This window comes from Sipha flava, unplaced genomic scaffold, assembly GCF_003268045.1.
Source record: "Sipha flava isolate LNK unplaced genomic scaffold, YSA_version1 257_pilon_pilon, whole genome shotgun sequence".
NCBI classification, from domain to species: Eukaryota; Metazoa; Arthropoda; class Insecta; order Hemiptera; family Aphididae; genus Sipha; species Sipha flava.
The window spans coordinates 637,822-662,540 of record NW_020272911.1 but is presented as its reverse complement, the minus strand read 5'-3'; the positions used below and the strand labels follow the sequence as shown (position 1 = coordinate 662,540).

The following is a 24,719-nucleotide window of genomic DNA, read 5'->3' as shown; positions in this document are numbered from 1 at the left end:
AACTTTGAAAACAAAGAATTAAGCCTCGTTATTATTATTGCGTGCATAAGGATACCGGTAATGGAAGATAATCCAGACTCATTATTCATGGAAAAATTTTCATTTCCGGAATTAAATTACCGGGCTGTACGATCGCGTCTGCAGTAATGTATTTTTTAGAAGCAAAAAGATTATATTGAATTTTACACTATATAATATTATGATGTTAAAGCTTGATTTATTTCCGCTGTCTTAATGAAGCAAATTCGCTATTATTGGTATAGAAGCGTAATAAATGCAATTAAAAAGGAAATATCAAAGATAAAACTGATGATGACTAGGGTGAAACATTTAAACTTTTTTTATCAGAAATTACAGTGCGGTGGTCGAAGAAACCAAACAAAATGAAAACTATAAAGAATCGAAATCTGAAATATTCAAATGATACACAGAAATAATAATTAAATAGTAATAAGATTATTGAAAACAAATTTTTATTCGAAGCACAATAAAATACTTTTAAATAATGCAATGTTTGTAAATTAATTTAACTATAAAGTATACATATATAAATTAAGTATACACATAAAGTATTTAATGTAGTTAGCTACTAAATATTTCGAAGTACTAATACTATTCTACATATTACTTTTATATAATAGGTAAATACTATTTGTATATTGCTCATTACATAAAAGTTAGTTTCATTTATTATTCGTATTGCCAAAGCAGATATTAAGATTTAAGATATTTATTTTTCTCCTGAAATTCTTATATTTTTAAATAATAATTACAAAATGTTACATCTTCGTAATTTTAAATGCCATATATACTTACACGGGTGCGACGACGAAAACGGATAGTCGATTGATGGTATCCGCGTTGATGGTGTAGGATGTAATGGGGGCGCTGGGCAATGATAGCAGAACATTCCGCCAGCTGCTCCTGTTAAACACGAAAACAATTAATTTACTCATTGGTATTTCTTAACAATTTATACAAAGTAACATATGTTTATTACAAGTACATCGTTATAATGAATATTCAACACATTTATACGGCTAAAAAAACACGAAACTATTTATCGTATAATATAATTACAATTGAATGATTGATAATTTTATTTTTTTTTTTATTTTTTTGTAGAAATATGCATTATTAATAAATAAACCTTATATAAAACATTAAATAATTGCTTATAGGTCGAATTAAAACAAAAAACCTATGACAAATGTGCATTTATTTCAATATTTTATTCTAAATATAAAATATTATTAATTTAGAATATAAATGGAAAAGTACATATACATAATATGCATACACGCTCCTATTATTATTTTCAATCGTTGTATAGCTATATTAATAAGTAATAAATAATATGATATTAGTCTTTAATGTTCATATCGTATCACACAATACTAATTGAAATTAATTGAATATCGGTTGACCGTATATTCACAAATGCTCCTTTATTTCATGTTTTGTTCTTCAATACGTGATAAAATTTGATCTTGACATCATTATATAGGTCAAATTTTATGTTTTGTTTATAGAAATTCTACCTATGAAAAATACTTAAGACTGGCTAATCGTATAAATTTAATTTGTTCAATGTAATTAGTCAAGATGTGTTTTTTCATTATTTTTTCAGTGCCTTAAAATTATAATACTATATTAAATTGTGTTCGTAAACTGGTTTCTATCAATTAATATATAGACGAACCACTTTTGTATTCTGCCATTGCGGTTTTCGCGAACATTCATTGTCAACACCATGTCCGCGGCATAGCGGCCATCGTCCTTCATTGCCATTAAATCAAATTCTAATAAAACTTCGACGTGCGTGTCGATTTGTTTTCTGCTTAATTAGGACAGATCCATTTAAATTAATTTAGCCAATTTATACGTCTGTTATAATTTCTCTTATGCACTAATTAACCAACGTATAGGGCTAGTGTTAATTATTTGTAATATGGGACCTAATAGAAACCCATCACCCGTATATTACAATTACTATGAATACAATACGCCTTCCCCTCTAAACTCCGCTTTTACCCTCCCCGCAAACACCTCCAGCCCGTAAGTTATAATACTTAAGCCGACCCGGGCATAATTGAAATTAAAAGGGTACACACTATATACAGTCCTCCTGTTGTTATTGCCCATTTAAATTAGTGCACACATAGCGCATAAACCGACTTCGTTAAATTAATTAAAAGACATCTATTTCGCAGATGTTGGGATGCGACGTGCAATTGCAAAATCAACTGGTGCTTCCTACGCACATGCAAAATAACCGAATTGAATCTATACTGTATACATGTTTACTTTTCGCATTCCATACGGTCGCGTGCGATTATAAATCATTAAAATCTCTTATACGAATCGTTTCCTTTATTTATTATTATTTATTGATAACTTATTATAGACCAATTAGGCCCATTGATGCTTCCACTATCTCCTTTCAAGCTTCCCAATGTGCTGTCAGCTCTTCTGCATGCAGCACTCTTATCAGTCTGAGATAATTTTTTATTGTTTTCTTTATGTAAATAAATATTAATTCGTTAATTATAAGCACAGTGAAGGTGTTACCATAACCAAAAATTCATAAGTAGAATTCTATCAAGTAACACGCGGTTGATGTAATTTATAAACACTTACATTTTTAAAGTATCTTCTAATAAATCGTTTAATTAATGAACATAATGTGATAATAATGTTTGATATGGGTTCATTAGAATCTGAGTAGGACAACGATATTAATAATGGTTAACACAGCATAGTCGGAGTGCATTATACGGACCGGGTTTTAAAATGCTGACAAAAAAGACAATTAGGTATACTATATAGTGAAATAAAAGAGTGTCACTATAAAGTACTTAACGTGCACAACTAATACGTCTTTTGAAAGAATGTAATTTGCCAATTGAGAATGTTGTACGTCAATTCCGCACAATAAAATATGTTAATTCAATGCCTATTACGTAAAATATGATGCCAATATTACAGTATTACAAATAAACAGTATCTTTATACGTTTCAATCAAACAAATTAATACAAATATGAACAATATTTTATTATTCACTTTTCGTATAAAAATTTAACTGAATTTATCCATACACATTCCTGAGAAAAACAATATTAATTTTAATAAAAATCGTATGCCTTAGTAAAACAAAGTTAAGTGTCAACAGTTCTGTTTTTTTTTTTCAATTTTAAAATTATTCATGATAAAGCTGATGTAAACATTGAATGTACAAGTTCATTATAATGATAATATTAAAAAAAAAAACTGTTATACTTGTTATACAATTAATCAGCTTTATACTAAAATATTATTATTATATATTTATAAAAAAAAGCTTTATCGTAAAAATGGATTTTATTAAGATTTTTATCTTTTTAATCAAACACTGAAGATATAGTTTAAATAAGTAAAAATAATCAAACATTATATATCCAACCACGAGGATGAAAATGTCATTAGCCTCATATTAATATAATATTTCATTTTATTACTAATTCATCAGTTTTTTTTATAATATTAATTTGAACAAGTTGATTATATAAATAATGCTACACGAAAATTAATTTTACGGTACTTGTATACATTTTTACATGCTCACACTCTTAACGAACAGAATATCATCAAAGTAAAGCGCACAAAATATATAAACATGCGCAACATATTATAATCATCAAAATGTTATTGGAACGGACAAAAATATTTATGGACGACGGTCTAGTTGAGTTCTTACACGAGTGAAAAAAAATAAGTATATATAAAACACGTTCTTCTTATCTTACAATAATCGAGTTGTCTAGAACGTTTCTACGGGGCGCAGAAAACATTGTTTTAACACTCAATTTCTTTCATGAAGTCAACCACTATAAAGGACACCTGAGTATACACTTGAATGGCAATATAACAGTGTATAATGTTCGTCCGTTCGCACACTGTTTGTCGCAGCGCCTGTTACTGAGCTCTACGTGACCACCGTGCACAAGTCGCTCACCACCTCTTGTCGAAGTCAAAGAACGATTCTTTGTTTTTAACTCTTCGAAATTAAATTATTATTATTTTATAGATTGCACAACATTTTAACGATATTGCGTAGTGATACAATTTCTGAATGATATTTGATTTAACTACATAAAATGGTGATTAATTGAATTACTTATTAATAATGACTTACGATTGAACCACTCAGGAATAGTATATTTTTAAACATTGATTTATCATTATATTCTTACGGTATATATAAAATCTAATAATATAATAAGAACTATGTAAGTACGCCTTGTAGATCACTTTTTTCTGATGAATGAATATTTTGTATATTAATAGTTATTACTATAAAAATTATAAATAAAACTGAGCAATATTAACTTTCAACTAAATTCATAACAACTTATAAAAAATACGAAACAATTGATGTTTTTAAATACTAATCATGTATTTATATAAAATGATATTATTAAAAATTATTTTTTTAAACACTTTCAGTTTTCTTATAGGATATATTTAATTATAGTACTTTATGTGATTTTAAATTTAGTGTATAATATTTCTAGAAGAAAGCTAACCTTTAATATTTGAATGCTTCAATTATAAACTTAATATAGTTATAATTACATATTTAAAAACACTTAAACTGTTGATTAATTGTTTGTACATAGATGTGTGGGGTGGTTTAAAATATTGGCAAAAAATTATTTATACCTGACATGAGATTGAGATCAAGTTACAAATTGTATTAAAATGTAACGAAATAAGTTTAAACCAAATTTAGTGAAATGCTTTAAAATTACTTTAGAATATTCATTTATTTTAACAAGATATTAAAGTTTTAAACATCTAATTAGGATATTACTAAAAGCGATATTTATCAAACTAAATTACCATATAACATGAATATTGTACAGATCTATTAAATAAAAACTTTCTTTGAAAATTCAATAACATTTAAGACATACTTAGAACACCTAATAATTGTTAATTGAATGTAATGAGTTGATTAAAAAGAAAAATATAATTTATAATATTATTCAAACGTCATAAAACGAATCCTTTAAGTTGATGTAGACATATGGCGTTTAAATTAATCAAATTAATTATAATAAACATTATTTCACTTTATTTTCTGTTTAGTTTAATTACACTTCTATAGTAAATATAGCAATAATACAATATATAAACAAACAACAAAATTATAAACATAAATAGTAATAGCTGACTTTTAAAATTGTTTAATTAAACTAAATGACAATTTGATTATTTGAATAATGCTGAATTAATAAAATTAATCTAATTAAATTAAACAATCATGTTTTTTCTCTAATGCTAGAATATAACGTAGTACTATAGTAGAGTTACGTAGTATTAATCAATTATAATATAAACGAATGAGCATATTATATCTAATATAATTTTTTTTTTTTTTTATTACTTTTTAGCTACGGCTTAAATGAATTCATTTTACCCTGCATATGTTTTTAATATCTATAACATTCTGAAATAGACAGTAAGAATTTTTACTAATATTCAAAAGTATTTATATACCAAGTTCTAATTTTACAAGTTTTGTATGATTTCGTGTTGAAAATAAACTACTCACTAACGAATCAAACTCTTTCTTATGCCTTTCGAAAAATATCTAGTTAGTTCTCGGGACGTATAAAATCTTGGGGTGGAGGGGCAATCATACAACTTGATAGTTACGAGAGACTAAAAAAAACCTCATAATACCCCTTTTTCTATTTACATTAATACTATTCAATGCTATCTCAATTGATACTTCGTATATATAGAAACGTGGAACACGAATAAACATTGACTTACCCTTGCTCAGAAACGGTTTAATTTTTGAAAGATTGTTTCCCGCCGTGAAATGTCAGCTAAAAATGTCCGCGGTCGCAACAGTTGGCGGAGTCGATGTCTTGTTGGTGGACGTAGAAAACCTCTTGACAAGGGATTAAAAATAGGGGGGAAGACTTTAACTATTAGGTTTTACTTATAACGATATCAAAAATCGGGATTCGAACAGTTTATTTTTGCTGTAATCTCGCGTATCTCTTGGAATGTGTAGAGAGTATGCCGTGCGGTTGAGCGACACGCGTGTCGGCAAAACGATGGTTCGGAACGAGTCCTGTTGCTGAAGCTCGGTGGTCGGCGTGGGGAACCCAAAGTGCAACGATGTAATAGCGAAGGACGGAGAACGAAAGCGAGAGAGATGTAGAAAGTGAGAGACGGACGGACGACGAGAGAGTGATAGAGGGACGGAGACAGCAGCGGTAGGCAGACTGGCAATAGCGAGCAACGTTGTCCGCGGCGGCCCGGGATCCCGTTGTAGTCCGGACTGATAAGGAAGCGTGCGCCACACCGCGGTCCCGTCGCCGGTTGATGTCGAGAGGCCGCGCGCACGTCCCTGTGGGCGTGGTGCTCGGCGGAGGTCCCTTCTACGGATACACCGGGCAGGCACCGCAGCACCCGCCCACGTACATCCACCGCCACCCCCGTCCGCAGTCACCTCTGCACGCACTACGCTGCACGTAAAACGGTCGTCATCGCGTTTTAATTACCTATGCCTCCCTCGCGCGCGCGACGGGTGGATGGTCGAACCACGGTGGTTCCATCTTCGCAATCGAGCACGATCCTACCCCATTCGTCCGGGTACCGTGGCCACCGACCGCGACGTTGACGTATTATTATTATAAACGTTATTCGTGTTATCATTGTTATTATTAATATTATTATTGTTTTACATCTCAACGGCTGTTCGTAGACACGCGACGAAAAACGTGTAGCGCCGGACAACTCGGCCGATGGTTTTCGATCAACGCGATCGTTTATGGGTGGATATCGCGCAGGGTGTCCCTCACCGTATCGTGTACGCAAATTAAATTACGAAAACTACAGTTCCTATGTGCACCGGATCCCTTACCGCGTACACCCCATTCAATAATTCCGTGCATATTCCTGGCCGTTAGATCCTTGATAATTTGTTTTCCGCCCCGTAAGAAAAAACGAATCTGAAAACTGTTTTACCATTTAGCTTTTTTTGAAAAGTGTGCACAAACACAATGCGAACGATTACTACACCACTACACACTGGTGTAGAAATAATTTTTGTTTTGTAATTTGTACACGAAACTTAAAGAAAAATTATAAATAACCTATAAGAAGACGAACGTATACAAAAAAAAAGCTATTAACAATAGTTTCTTAAAATAATTCACGACCCTGTATCATTAATAAGTGTTCTAATTTTGTGACATAAACAGTATATTATTAGATGTAAAAATTTAGACACAACAGTTCCTGGGAGCATGTGTTGCTTGCAACATGAAGAAAAGTTAAACAATCATTGTTTACGCCAAAACACACGATTTCTCACAATTCTTCATCTTAGAATCAATCGTTTATGATATACTCGTATATATATTTAATAATATTTACTATAATCTTGTACAACTCATCGAACTAACTTTACGCCACAGTTGTAACACCTGTCATCTTGGTGATTATATTTGATAATCAATATTTCGGAATAATTACTGAAACTCATCGATTTAAATACATATAATACACATACGATATATATACACTCGTTTATACAAAATTTGTAAATTAATAATTTGAAATAATTAACTCCGGTCACGTAAATATGTTCGATGAATGTATAATTTGCAATTAATTATGATTTATGATTTTTCATCACCTCTCCAAACGTCACAGACCATTGATCTAGTTACATCACACCATGTTATATGTTATATGTTATATATATTTAAGGTATTATTGTATTGTATATAAATAACTAGTGAGATTACGTGACCGGTTTTTATTGAAACTTCTTTTATTTTTTCTTAATATTAAAATGTTTTATATGCTAAGACAAACATGAATTTTTACGACCAACAAATTCTTCGCCGCTTTGAATTACACCATATTTATTATAAAAAATATATTTTTGAAAATGGATACATATAATTTATGATCTCCATTAAAAGAAAAACGATGCATACCAGTAATTTTCTAGTATATTTTTTTCCTTCATCTACGTAGGTGTAGTTAGTGATATTTATTTATTTTAAATAGTATCAATTTCGTAAATATTTAAAACTACCTACTCAATTTATTTCCAACCGTACCAACTTAATATTTTTTTTTATAATACAGCTTGAAAAGCAGAAACGTAAATTAAATATCTATAGTGTCTAGGGGAGAATGCAGGAAAACATTCCAAGGGAGGGGAAGGGTATTTGAAAAAATATAAAATATTTATAAATAGCATGGTTTATTAATTATTATTTAATATATATATATATATATATATATATATATATATATTTCATTTGTAAGTCTCATGAGAAACTTAGAATTAACTGCTAAATTTGAAGGTTAGGTAATTTTTGCATAAAATGTTTTCTAATATATCGGGGGTAGTTTGAACTCCTACCCTCTCCCCTGTGGTCGTGGCTTATTATATAATTTGGATATTTATGTAAATATTAAGAATAAATATCTTTAATATGTTTAATATTTATAAAATTAAGGTACCTACTTTTTATTATTTTTATTATTTTGTTATCTTAATTATTGAAATGTATTTATTTTTATTTCTGATATTAATTTTTTTTTTTATGATAAGTACTCATAAAATATAATCGTAATTTTTAACTCTGTATACACAATCATTAATTATTATACACATCATGATTTTTCAAACATTTTAATTAAAAACATAATAACAATCAGTAATAGGGCTTTGAAAATTTAGTATTTTATATAATAGAAAATGGGGAAAATGTGAAAGTAAAAATGAATAATATTAAACATGACAAATTAAAAAATGTAATCAATTTCATCATTATTCTTCAAGAAAAATAAAATGTATTTTCTAAAAAATGTAAATAATAAGGTATTAAATCGAATGTAAAATCATAAGTTAACCAACAAAATTAAATTAATCTTTTATATTAATAACACGTATAAGGATAAAATGATGAGTAATCACTTAATATGTATATTAATATATTTGTAATTTAATTTTTTTTTTTTTTAGTATTAATATTCATACCTTTATCAACTAATTACATAATTATATGTTGATTTCAGTGACACCATTCACTTATTTCATAATTGTAAGACTATAGATATATATTATAAATTGGTTTACCTTGAGCATAACATATTGATATATAATAACAATTTTATTTTATAGTTTAACATATAACATGAGATACACTCTAAATGAATAAATGTGTATCTCATTTGCTCAGCAATAATAACATTACCATGATTATAATCGGAATAATAGCTATTGAGTATTATTTCTGATTCTAAGAGTTATTGTTAATTTTACTGTAAGTGTGTGAATGATTATACTGTTATTTTGTAATTGATAATTATGTGCCGAAGTTAGTTAAAAAATGAATCATAATAATTATATGAGAGAATTTCACGATTTATTACATTTAATTTTCTTTTAAAATAGTAAGTAAATTATAACTACTGAAATATTTTTATATTTCTAATATTTATTAATATAGAACATTTTATGTTATTTTATACGATTTAAAATTATAAACATAATAATTGTATACAATTAACATACTAAATATACTATTATGCTTTGATTTTGATGTTAGAATTAATTTGTGTAATTAGTGAGAAAGAAGTTACTTAATGGGTAATTTTACTAATGGAATGTATTCCAATTAAAATAACTTGTATTGTGACCACATTGATTGTTGTTTACGTATTTATAAAAACTACGACTACAATTGAAATCATTATTAAAAACATAAATTTTTTACTGACCTATATTATGCAATAAATGGAATGTATAAACGTAGGATTTTTTAAGAAATAAAGGATACGAATAAGTTTTCAATTCTTACATTAGTTTATAAAATATTATTTTGTTCGCTCTATTAAGAGTATTAAGTAAATTAATTATACATTGGTGTCTAACATGTATGCATTTTTAGCAACTCGTTTTGAAAAATATGTATGGAAACATTAAACCAACAAACAAATACAGCATAAAAATGTTTGTAGATCTGTGATGCACAAATTTAAAAAACAGTATTTTTCAAATGAAGAACTAATATAGTTCAATATATTTAATATTTTAATTATTTAAATATTTGATGGTAATATATTATAAATATTAAGTATAATAAGTGTAGATTGTATTATAACGCGTATTAAATATCTAATAATTTGATTTCCTTAGTACCTAAATTGTATTATCCTTCATAGTTGAAAATTCAAATGTTTTTACTAATGTATTTTATTCGTAGTATACATTTTTATTATTTTATACAAAATTGCACTCATATTTATTCATTTATTTTAGGTTTTTAATAATTCATCAACATGTTCAAGTGGGGCTCTAAGATCTTCACATATTCATCAAACGACATTTGTAATACGCGACAACCAGGCAAAGGACTATGGACTTTCCGAATAAATTCAGAAGAACAGTTAAGTATGTACCTAAACTTAATACCATTATTACATTATTTTTGTAATATATTATATAATTCTATATGTATGTAAAATTCGAAAGTTCAAAAAGGGTAATTCAATTATTTTAACCAATGTGTAGTCTATTCAAATACATCGTATGTCATATTTGTATGTGGATTAATTTCATATACGTAAGGGTTGAACTTACAAAATAATATACTTTATTATTAAATATTAAATTTATAATTCAGACAAATAGCAAGTTCGTGCCTAATTCGAAATAATTGTAAGCGTTAGACTAGCAATAATATGACACCTATCAATGTAATCACTTAAAGACATTTTTCGCAATTAACAAGCTGTATGATAACTGTAAGTTCATTGCTTGACTATTCAAACCATTAGTTTATATTATGTTATTATTTACTCAGAGGAAATACAAAATTACTCAATTTATTATCATCGTTGTTTTAGTCCATTGACGATCTTCATCGCACGTTCGCCACACTGCAAACGCACGGTCTAGTAAGGTATATTACTGTTATGTACAATTCTATATTATTTTGGATGCGTTTACTTAATGCCGTATACTTACTTGCCTCTACATAATTTCGGAAACTTGGTTGTATATTTTACATACTTTTTCAGGCTTTAATTCACTAATAAATGCGTGTGTATAGTTCAGGTTCAACAATTTATTATTTTATAAACCGAAGTAATAATGATTTGGAAAATTAGATTATTCTCAACCCCTTATATATCCAGCCATGTTCATCCCCTATATCATATCATCGAATCATGCGTGCCAGAAGTCGGTCGTCTGAAAAATTTACATTTCCCAATTGAATTTTACCGGTGTGGTTGTGTAAATTAAAACATTGTCGCAATCATCCGGTAGATATTGGATAGACAATGTCATTATATCGTCGTGCGACCATCACCCCTCGAGGCGGCGCAGGCAGAAAACAGATCCGCGCAGCACACAACAAAAGCTGACTAACTTTTTACAATCTAGAAAATTGGTTTCCCTGCTGCGAATTTACTGATGCTACTATGTTCGACGTAATACGATTTGTTTTCTCGTAACTTGTAGCTTTGTATAGTATATCGTTGCAACTTTTAATGAACGAACACCTTATAGATAGGGAGTATTCATAACACTGTCGGTGGTATAGCTGATATCAACATTTTTTTTGACAAAATTTCTCGGAAAAAATATTGAAAAATAGTATGACTCAAAATATTATTTGTTAAATACTAAATAATTTTACGGCTATTTTTCATCTTATGTAAAACTCATGTAAAAATGAAAAAATTATATTTTCTCTTAATTTGTATTCTATAAACATTAATTTAATTGATTTATTACTAGCATTCACAGTATTTGAATAATTATCTACAAATGCATCCGGTATATATAGTTTATAATATACAAATAAATTAAAAAAATATGAATATAAACAGTATTGGGAATAGATAACTAAATTTTTATCTAGATAAAGATAAAGATAAAGAATAAATATTTTATCTAGATAAAATTAAGATAAATTGTATAATATGAAAATTTATATTTTTCGCAATAAATGTTTAACTATTCTATTTTTATAACCAACACAACCACAGAATTCAATGTCCTTTTAATAGAGCATAGAGATCTGGATGAATAATAAAATATAAATGTAAATGAAATTAAAATGTATAATATTGTAAGGAGTACTAACTTAAAGTACCTTCAAACTTCCAGCTGCCACAACATTCGTAAACGTTAGAAATTTGGTCTGTGTTTGTAGTATGAACAAAAATATATTAAATAATTTAACATAATATTATTTTATCTCAACCATTCATTCATTAGAATTACACGATGGATAGGGGGAAAGAGTGCTGTCGCCTGTCACCAATCAATACAACCGTAACGTATGTTACTGTGTTAATGTATGTGAAATTGGTACCTATTTATGATATTTATTAATAGTACTCAGATAATAATACTGAAATAAACACAAATAAACGATAAACCCATCATTATTGTTAAATTAGCCGATAGTAATATTTTTACACCATTAGCAATATATTAATATTAAATAATAACGAATAAAAATTTTAAAAATTCAATTTTAATTAATTTAATTAAAACCAAAAAGTATGTCCTCGAATAATTTATCTAAATATCTAGATACGTAAATTGTTTATCTAAGATAATTTCTTAAGATAGTTGTCAACAGTTTATTTATATTTATTTAGATAAGATAAAGATAATTTAAAAATTTATCAAGATAAATTATCTAGATAATCCCAACACACTGAATATAAACTATTTTCCATATGCAAATACTAAAATCAACTTTAATGTCAAATATGCTACATATAGGTACATGCATTACCTACAGTCTTAACCATATATGTTTTTTGGAATAAAAAATTGATTATCATACCACTTGATCGTACTGATTAATTTCAAAAAATTAGATCGTTCTAAATGTAAATGATAAAAATTAGGTAAATAATTCTAGAAGTAATGTGCATTTTACTATTACTAATCAATAATCGGATAAAAAATGTTGGTACTCTTAATGCATAACTCGTCAAATCATAAGCTTTTCCAGTATTTAAATTTATTGAAAACAAGACTTAATTATATGTATAATTTAAAAAGCAGCATTATATCAAATAAAAAATACATAATTATTTGTGATGTATGTGAGGCATTTAAGGCTTAATAAAAATGTAAAAATATAGAAAATGGATAATAAAATTCAATTAGCTAAATAATAAATAAAATAAGATTATTTAAAACACATCTTATGGTTTAAACTTATAAAATGTGTTTTAGTACAAATTCATTTTTTTTTTAAATATTACACATTTTTGATAACTCTCATTCATAAAAAAAAAAAAAAAAATGTATTCAACAAAAACAACTGATTTATAGACGTCTCATTCTCATTTTTTTTTTACTCATATAATATTATCTTCCAAGTACCTATCTACCAAATACTGACCTCCAGTAATAACATTATATCCTTATATATAGAAATATTGGAATACATCACATCAAAATATTACTTCCTCAAGGGTAGTAACTATAAGAATGAAATGGTTTTCTAATGATTATACATATACGCGATTATATTTCAATTTACTAGTATGTATTCGTATAAAATTGAAAAGGTCTACTTAGAAATTTATTGGAAAAGATTTCCAGACGACCGTTATAAGAGTCACGTACATTCGGCTCCCTTAACTATACCTGAAAACCTTTATATCCCACTTATACGTATAATAAAAAAAAACTCCCAAGCTCTGAAATGATTTCCTTCGTTTTACAGAACGAATTCTCCGAATTGTTTATCGATAAGTACGATTACTATATATAAACAATATACGCTCATACAAATATAGAGTATATAACATTTTCTAGAATCAAAAAGTAATATCTCAAGGCGAATACAGCCAATTCCAAGTGGTAATAAACTTCGCCTTCTTCTCTTCGTAGAACAGGCGTATGTATGGTTTACAATATTCAATCAACTACGAATATAGCAGGAAAATGATTGTCTCTACATGAAATATTGAAGTAAAAACAAATACCCCGAAGTGTTTTATAAAACTGGGTTGTTCGGTAAATAAAAATTCCCTCATTATAAAAATATAAAATTATTATTATGGGGTTTTTTTTTTTTATTGTAATGATAACCCAACATTAATTTGATTTACTGTTCAGTCTATGATAATCAGTCTGTATAAGATCCCGTGTCAATATAAAATAATTTATTACTTATTAATCTATACAGTAGTAAATGCTAAAAATTAAGTGTCAGCAACATGTTTCTTTTCGCTAAGCACTTGAACATATATTCGTTGTATGCAGTGGTGCACAGAGGGGGGGGTTAAGGAGTTGTAAACCCCCCCCCCCGAAATTTTTTCTGATGTCTAGGTTAAAATTTACAAATTTTACAAGTTTGAAATATGAAGAGCTAGTATTGAATACCAAGTATCATTGATTATAGAATAGTCTATTCTATTATCAATGCTATTAATTAAGTCAAAATATATTAAGGATTTGCATATATTTGTTAATTGTAAAATGTGTCATATTTTTTCCTTGACCCTCCTCCCCGGAAAAAAAATCCTGTGTGCGCCACTGGTTATATGTATTTAATAAAATTATCAAATATACCGGACGACACGGAGGTAATAGGCATATGTGGTAATTGTTATATTAAATACATTTTAAATTATCACTATCAACATATAATTATTACACACAAAACAAATGTATTGATGATAATTTTTTGTTCATTGAATTTCTAAATATTATCTAGATAGCTACTAAATTAGTTGAGCATTTATACTTTACAGATTGTCCTCAGTATATCTTCCTCTTTAATAATATATAATGAAAATTAATGATACAAAAATATACATAAATTGATTGAGGTCATAAATACTTATTATTAAAAATATTACGCTGTATATATTTTGTATAACGGATTAATAGCGAATGTTATGGATTAAATCTCGACCATTGTAAAGATGAAATATTTAACGGTTAATCAACAAACTGAAGTTCCGACCAATTATACTACAACAAGGTAAACACAACAAGTTTCCATATAAAACAAAAAGATTCAATGCAAACAATAGAATACAATTAACAAAATACAAAAGGTGCGTTCTAATTATAAATTCAATGTTCAAGATGTTATAAGCATGTAGAGTCTATATGCAGTCGATAAATGACTGACCGAACAATCAAAATTATTAGAAGGACACTCTGTTGTTTAATTTTAATGACATCCATTTTTATATTGTCATTGTTTATATACTGTTGCTGTCTATTAATAACATTTTATTTTAATTGTTGAAAGATGAATTCATAAAAATTGTGTTAATAATTTACACACTTATCCATGTGACAGATCACTAAAGAACATAGCTTTTCATTTATAAAACATAAATTATATTTTCGCTAATAATCAATTATTCTGTTTTCTATTTTTGTTTGTATTATGTGTCTATATTTTTACTCAGGTAAAAGTACAAATATTCGTTGTAAAAGGAAAAAAAATCTATAATTTTAAAAACAATGAAGTTATAAAAATAAGTATTTGTACTAAAATTGAAAAATAAGAAATGAGAAATATATTAAATATATTTAAACATAATATTGGCGGTAAAATATAATCGTACATTACATTATAACGTTAGAAGTATAATTTAAATTTTAAACTTAGATTAGCTAAAAAAAATGTCATCTCTAATAGTATTGTCATTATTCAATTTATTAATACTTTATATAAAGCTATGGTATTATTGAGGATAGATTATGTATGTGATTATACCCTTTGGAATTACTGATATAAAGTGCACTTACCCACCAAATAAATTAGATACATGCATATATAATGAGAAATTATCATCTAATGTATTTTGTGTATTTTTATCCACTGATTGATATATTTTGTTTCATTTATCTCATAAATGTTCGTATTTTATAAAGTATTTATACATTTATACGGCTTAACTACTTCACATACTTGTCTTCCCCCCCAAATTTACTCTTCTATTGAACTGAAGAAAATCAACTTTTCAGATTTATTACTAAACGATTATTTTAAATGACTCGAATGTATTATATCCGGAACTTGCAAGAATTACCAAATTCAAAAGCACTTCATACACGGTTGACTTAAATTCAAGTATCAAGTTTCACCATGGACCTTTTACATATATTTTTTATTTTATAATCTTTCCAAGAAGAAATCATAAATAAATCATGTACACGCGTCATGTATGAAATCCCCCCAAGGGTGACCAACATAATGGCGATTGCCTAGATCGTTTTACACATCGCACACGCGCTTGCTATCCCTTAAATAAGAAAAAAACACTTTGGGATTTTATGGTCCGAAAACAAGTGTCACAGCAGTTTGATGACATTGTTTTTGGTGGTACTTTGAAATACTATCGTGTTGGGAAAATGGGTTTTCACGAGGAAGTTACCAAATACAAAGAAGATGTTTTAAAGGTCTTTTACCACACGGAAACCACATTCTTTGTACAGTAATATATTATTTTTAGTGCTTTTTAGTGCGTTTTGTATTACACTATACGGGACCCTCGAAACTAATCCTATTTCCACATTTATTGTAATAAAACACCTACTATTTTGAAGGCAGCAAAAAGATTGATTTATAAAGGAATTTATATTTTTTAGTTTAGGTCCAATATAATATAGTTCATACGAGTATACTATGCAAATATTATAAAGAACAATAATTGAAGTAAAACATACATTTTTTATTGTCTACACAAATGTCCTTAATTTTTGTTTTTATTGAACTTCTTGATAAATAATTTTTTTAACAAATTTCAAATATGAAAATATAATAATTATATCTTAATAATATTAATAATATTAATTAATATAATAATATAATATAATTTATTTAATTATCAAATTAAAAATTTCGGTCACATGAAAATGAGACAACATATTTTAATCCATATTATTAAACAAATTATTTAGCGAAGTTCATAGTAATTCAATACATTTTCTTAAGTTACTATTTTTAATAAAATATTTTGAACAAAGGGTTGAGCATGTTTTTATCGTTAAAAATTCATTATTATGGTAAATAGATACATTTTCCATTAAATAAAGTGCAATATGTCATTTAAAGTACTTAGAGATTTTATATATGAGTTGATGTTTGAACATAATAGCATCTAGTAAAGTTATAAATCAGCAATTATCCTTAAAGTATGTACTCGTCATAATATGCAATTTAAATTATGATAAATATAGATTTTACAGATCCAAAATTGAACTTTTTTCATAATCATTAAAATAAATTATTATTAAATTTACAACATTAACTAACATTTATATTTTTAAAATTTTACGTACGCTTTCATATGCTTTAAATATCAATAAATAACTTGATGTTAAATTAGTATATTTATTTAGGATATTTAATTTATAAAAAGTTATTCTACTGCCCAACCCGAATTAAATCATATCAGTTAGATTAGAGGCGTACAATTAAATCGTTTATATGCAAAATGTAATTAATTCACTGAAATACCAAACATTTTCTAAATATTTTGAAAAAAAAAATGAATACCAGTTTAAAATATTTATGCAAATTAAATGTGAAACACATTTTCATTATTATTTTATTTAATAATATTTATAATATCTTATTTTTGATAAGTTTACTAACATTTAAAAATATTAACCAACCATGACAAAAAATTCGGGAACAAAAAATTATTTAAAATCGTAAAATCACTATAATTATTAACAATCATAGAACAAATATTTCCACTTTCGATCAAGTTAGGTACATTGATTGGTGAAATCCGATGATACTATTACACAGATACCCAATGATACGATGTGATCTCTCACACATCCCCTTTGTAAGGACAACTTCATTACACAACCACAGACATCCCTCGATTTCGATAACGTTGTAGCTGATCGAATTTTTAACCCCTTTTTACGATTATGCATTACATTATTATTACCGCTATTATTATTGTTACATACACGTCTTTATTCATTACAGCCTTAACGACCCTCTACCCGCCGGGTTGTTGACAATAATTATTCGGACGGGTCGCCGCCAGCCATCTGTCGCTACTGCAGTATAAGTAACAGTAGCAAACATAAATACGTAATTTACCCCCTCATCCCGCGTATATGAGAGAATTTCCGAATAAAAAAATTTAAAAAAAAATAATGATAATAAAAATAAATCCAACGGTTTTGTTTGCGACGTTTGGTCGCGTTAAGTAAATATTTGAACCGCTTATGTATTTCCATCATAAAACTACATACTGAACCACTGATGCGGGTAATGAGACAGGCACAAAGGGAGACGCTTGTTCAAACGCCAATTTAATGGAGTAAGCTAGTAAGGTATGTGATACGACCAAACACTGCAATAATATTCAAGTTGTTTCTTGTCAAACACGATGTAATCGATAAACACTTAGTCAATAAAACGACCGAGTGACTAAATAGGAAACAACTACATAGTGTTCAAATCATGAATTATATAATATTTAAATTAAAATCAAAATTTTTTATGAAAAAAAATATAATTGAAGTATTAAAATAATATAATGTTTGTATAGATCCTTATAGATATCAAATTAAATAATACGCATAGTATTGATATTAAGTGGTGCTCCTGGCAAATTGTCGAAAACGCGCCCTCCCCGGAAAAAAAATTTACTAGAATAATAATCACTGATAACTTCATTTATAAATATAATTTAAATTTTTAATTTAGATGACATTTTTGAGGTTGATCTCGGTGTTTGTTTTTCCAGTTCAGTGTTTTTAAAATTCTGATTTTTTTCTATATATTATAGTTCTACTTTATTTTTAATATCGATACTTAGATACTTAGATCATAGTTGGATCCCTGGATTATCGATGTTAAGTCGTCAATTAAAACATTGGAATTTCAAGTTAAGCAATGAAGCATATTTGAGGACAATTATTCGTTTTTTACTTTTTTTCTCCACTCTTTCCTTTTCAAACCATGAATTAGAATATTTTTTTTTTTTTAAGATCTTTTATTGTTTAATCTACATATTGACTGTTCAGCATTTACTGAATTTACTTTACACAAATTATAATTAATGTTCATTTTAAGTTAACGTTTAAAATGGTTAAGAAAAACCTTCTATAATATTTTCGAAACAATATTATTTTTCTATATTGTGATAAAAAATTTATTTTATTGCATACATTTACTAATATGTATAGTAATAATATTAATTATTTAATTCAAATGAATAAAACGAGCAAGATCCCAATAGTACAGTTTAGGTTAAAATAAACAATGTAGGTTAGCGTTATAACTAAAGTACTTAAAATTAATAAGAATACAAACAAAATAATTACTTATTATTATTATTAATACATTTAAAAATTGTGTACCCATTATGAACTTATAAAATAAAAACGTGAAACATCAAAATCGTGATTTGTTATTAGAAAAATAATCTATTATTTTTAATTTAATGGTCTTCAATATTAATTTTATGGATATATACGATATAGATATGATAAAATTGTGCGTTTTATAATTGTAATAACTAACAGTATGCAATCCCTTTGATCTCTTGTAAAACTATAATTATTAATTATTATAATACATAATATTTTATAGATACATACAAAATCATTATGTACGTGTACGTCCTCTGTGATAGAGAAGTTTGAACAAAATGACTACAAACTTAGTACAGTTTAATGTTAAGTTTAAATTTAAAATAAAATAATATAGTATGTTCACATATTATAACATTTAAATATATCATAATTGGAAGTATTTTACAGAATTATGACTACAGAATATATATCTTTATATATATAAATGAGTTTTTATTGTCTCACATTCTTACGATTCCTCGAAGACACGGCGTAACATACTAGGTATTGTTAAAACATTTTATTAATTTTTTTCTATTTATAATACTTCTAACTTTTATAAAGTTTTACCCAATGAAAGTACATGATTCAGAAACAATGAGAGGTACTTCGATGTATTTTATAAAATTACATTTATACAGGTAAATTATATAGGTAAAAATAATTTGAATTAAAAAATCACAAAAATAAATTTACAAATAGAAAAGCCATAAACAGATTTTCTCCGTCAACTACCATATTTGTTTAATTAAAAATGTTCTATCTGTAATTTGGTTAATCCTCACAAAATTAATTTAGTTTATTTGATATGGATCAACATTTATATTTTTTGTTTTCAATTTACTAAATTTATTACATTTATTAAAATATATAAGTTTTTCATTAAATTGAATTATTTAAAAGTTATTATTTTTATTCTTATGATTAAAAGTTATATTTTAAAAGCACTGTTACCAATTTCTTAATACATAGTTGGATATTTCATAAATGTATCTTTCAATTTTAAATTTAATTTTGTATAAAAAATATTTAACTATAAAATAATTCTTAAGCACATACGAGTAATTAGGTATTTAACATATAAAGTAACGTAAAAATAACATTTAGTCAAACTAATTTTTAAAGAATACTATTACTATTTCACCATTTGACTTATACATACTATAGATACAACCCAAATTAAACATTAATGTTTATATCATTATAATATTTTTATTGCAGTTTTCAATATAATTTTAATATCAATGACTATTTTATTCTCACAAAACTTAATTAGAATCAATTTAATGAAGTAAATGTATTAAATATTTATATGCTTATGGAAGTAATGATGAAATTAAATATATTTTAAAATACGTTAAGGTAATGAGTTTTAGGTAGAAAATTATGCGTACATCCATATATCTAAGATTTAAATATTTCATATGTTTTTAATATGACATGTTTTTGATTACAATTTCTGTTTGTGTTATTTCTCTTTCCATTTTAATTTTTAAATATGTAAAATATGTCCTAATTTAAGAGTAAATATCTTCTTTGTGTTTCCATAATTGTGTTTGTTAGAAATCAAAACAAAATGATTATTTCAATTTTGGGCTGTACAAATTAAAAATTAATACTTTTATATTATTATCTTAAAAGAATATAGGCAATTTCAATGCAATATTACATATTCATAAACTACTTTGTACTTATAGAATCAATTTAATATTTTGATAAATAATAACGATAATCGTATTAATATTAACAATTTTATATAAGTGCATGAACCATTACTAGAATTAATTTAAATTTTCAGTAGCTTATGTGCTTAACTTAAAATGAGATAGAAGTTGCGTTAATTAAATTTAAATAATTACAGTGAATTGCACTTCAAAATTTAAACTAAATTTAAAAAGCTTATGGAATGATAATTTTGAGAATTACAATTTAAACCCATTCAACAGTAATAACATAGACATGTCTTAAAATTATTGTATATTTTTACCGGTGGAGGAGAGAGAAGTTATAACTCGTTAACTCCTCCCCAAGGTATGCTCCAACTCTTGATATATAAATAATTTCGAGTTTTTTTACAAGGTGCCAAGAAAACATGCTCTAACTGTTAAGTACGTTTTTAATTTTATCGTATATAAGCCGCATAGGCTAATATCTACTGTACATGACATGTCACCGAAAATCTGTAATGATATACTTTAGGCTGATCGGCGATGGCAATGTTTAAATCCAGAAAATGATTATTTCGACTCGACCGAAGTTTTATCGTTACTAATTGGATTGGTTCGTGAGCGTCAGGAGTCGATGGTCTGGCCACTCCGTCACTCCCTATTCGCAGGGAATGTCTCACGTGTGCACCACTCTCTGTCAGATTTATATTAACTGATGATGGGGAAGTGGTGGCTGTCCAAGAACAAACCCGATTATGTTGTCATCACGGCGGCTTAAGCAAAGCCAAAAACACGTAACGACGTTATATGGGGACGACGAAGGTGCCGGGTAGGATGTTGGTAAAGGCTAGGATAAAAGATTCTCTGCGCGCGATGGTATAACGCATTTATACCAGCCAATCAACAAAGCGGACACCCTCTGAATGTGTGTGTGCGTTTGCGTGCGTGCGCGCTTTGAAGGGGCAGAGGTTGTAACAAAATTCTATAAGTCACAATTCTCAGCAATCACTGACTTAAGGTAGATAATAACATTACCGTCTGGGATTGTTGGTGAACAAAATGAAAAAGCACTGCCACCATAATAATTGATACTTGGGTTTCTCGACTTTATTTTTCCTTTTCAATTTACCACAAAAATAGTTAACGAGTAACGTTGTTATAGGTGGCACACACATTCTGTGTATAGTAGTAATTACTTACGCAAAATGTGCAGAATTTTTATTTACAAATAAATACGTGTCTGTTTAGTAATAAAGATAGATAGATAAATTTAATCGAACTAAAATATACAGTTTTATCGAATTAAACGAGAGTACAAACAACATAATACTTTTAATAAATTTCCAAGTAGGCTACAAGTACTAATAAAATACAGTAAATCTATCAATACGAGTAAAAATTATCACAAATCATACATTAATTATGTAAGAAAATCGTGGAGATATTTTGAATATTGCGTGTTTAAATATGGGCGGATAAGGTGGTTAGAAATATCTTAAAGCTTATTAATGGTTTACACAAAATACCTATATTGTAAAATTGAATACATAAAAGGAAAATAAACAATTTCTCATGTCTACATGAAATATATAATACATGTGCAATATAAGTTATAATTTAAACAACAATAATACACTTATTCGGATATATTACATGTCGCAATAATTTTATTCAGAATAAATAGTTAAACTATTGTCGACGGTTAGGTTTGAATCGCTAAGATAAATTACTTTTATAATATAAATTTTGAAACTTAAGGTTATATTCGGATAGTGGTATGTATCATCAAATTAGAAAGGAACTCTTCTACAGTCATTGAAAAAAAATATATATAAATTTTATATTAATAATTAAAATGTAAAAACATGTTTTGTAAAAAAATATAAACTCGTTGTTACACAACGATTTAGTTATGATAGATATATCATAAAGAATATAAGTATATACATTTTAAATTCAAATGAACCCAACAAAACCAATTTGTTCGGTATTCGCGTAAATCCAATTTAAAACAGATTCCCTTGTCAAATATTTTTCTTTCACCATCGGTGTCATTGTTTTATAACTCGGCAGGGTGGCAATTACCAAGTGTTATGTTAGTTTACATGCATTGTACTCGTCACGTCGACTGTATAAATGGTTTACTTTTCGGAACACACTGTGAACCAAACAAAAGTAACCCCTAGGGATGTTGTACAACCAAAATGGTCCCATATATATAAAGAATATTTCAATAAAATCACCAAACCGGAAAATAGCAAATACACAAACTTTAATCGACTTAAACAGTAGTAGTTGAGATAGCAATGAGTTGAAAACAAAATTACAAAGAGTGTGATACATACAAGTTCCTGTTTAACAATTAGACGAAATAAAAAAAAGTATTACAAAATAATTATTTTATAACTTTTAACGGAAAACTAAATATCACCCATTTACATTTATTTATTTCTTTTTTCTAAAATTAAGTCTAGATAACAATTATTTTAAAAAGTTAATTAAAATAATAATGCAATTTTTAAACAACTCAAAATTACCACTCTAAATACTAAATATATAGATATAAATTATTAAATAAAATGACAAACCGAATGTTATATTTAAAACAAAACGGTATCAAGAAATTTTTTTCGAGAGGGGTCCAAATATGTATATTATAATTTTATTGAATTTAGATTTTAACTTTTGATATTTGGTTAAAAATAAGACAGAAAAAGATTTAATCTTCTTTTATTAAAATTAATATCATATTTTCATATAATATTATGATAAAATTAAAAGCAGTCAATGATTAATTGGAGCTTAAGTCATTTTTGACTGAAAATATCTATGTTGGTATTAAAAATGAATAATAATTTTAAACATTCGTAAAATATTGAAGAAATTTCATGGGAAGGGTTCAGACACCCTGGATCCCTCCAGATATGGCCTTAATTTAAAAATACATTTGTAAAATGCCGAGTTAACGAGTTTCTTGCTATAAAAAAAAAAAAAAAAAAAAACTAGGTACTTACAATTAAAAACTAAAAATATTAGTTTTAATAATTTCATGTAATTCAAGGGTTATAAACCTTATATTAATATAATATATGCGAAGATCAATCTTCGACATAACTAAAAGCTATGCACAAAAATTGGACAGAATTATTTTTCGAACAGAAGTATTTAATTGATTTGATATAAAAATTAATAAAAATATATTGCATTTTATGAAGGCATTTTATTAATTATTGTCTTCACTTTTATTGGAAATAAGATAAATATGTATTGTTTATCAATATAATATTAAAAATTTAAAAAAAAAAAAACATTGATATTATATTTGATAAAACTTTTCAAAATTCAAGAAACGAATAAAAGAATTATTTAAAATATATATACATATAATATATTTAAAAACTTTTTACATTAATACAGAATGCATTATTATAATGTTAATATACGAAAACTTTTTTATTTTCCACTATAGATATTTATTTTATACTTATTAAATAGTTATTTAAAAAAAACAGCGTTCAAAATACGTGTATATATTTCATAGGTTAGGTGTACTTTATAAGAATTTATTACTTATACATATATAATATATAATGAAAGTACATGGTTTTATGCCTCAGGATTTGATTGATATAACCG

At 26.8% G+C, this 24,719-nt stretch overlaps 2 protein-coding genes across 2 annotated transcripts in view; one reads left to right on the top strand and one right to left on the bottom strand.

Annotated features, from left to right (window-relative positions):
- The window catches only part of LOC112684744 (dorsal root ganglia homeobox protein), a 35,700-nt gene extending 29,351 nt beyond the window's left edge, over positions 1–6,349 (bottom strand). The window contains exons 1-2 of the mRNA XM_025556398.1: positions 5,823–6,349; positions 817–924 (exon numbers count right to left, since the gene is read on the bottom strand). Coding sequence (XP_025412183.1) covers positions 817–910 — 94 coding nt within the window. The 5' untranslated portion in view covers positions 911–924; positions 5,823–6,349. The remainder of the gene's footprint in view (positions 1–816; positions 925–5,822) is intronic.
- The window catches only part of LOC112684743 (cGMP-dependent protein kinase, isozyme 2 forms cD4/T1/T3A/T3B), a 173,409-nt gene that overhangs the window by 27,986 nt on the left and 120,704 nt on the right, over positions 1–24,719 (top strand). The window contains exon 2 of the mRNA XM_025556395.1: positions 10,348–10,479. Coding sequence (XP_025412180.1) covers positions 10,368–10,479 — 112 coding nt within the window. The 5' untranslated portion in view covers positions 10,348–10,367. The remainder of the gene's footprint in view (positions 1–10,347; positions 10,480–24,719) is intronic.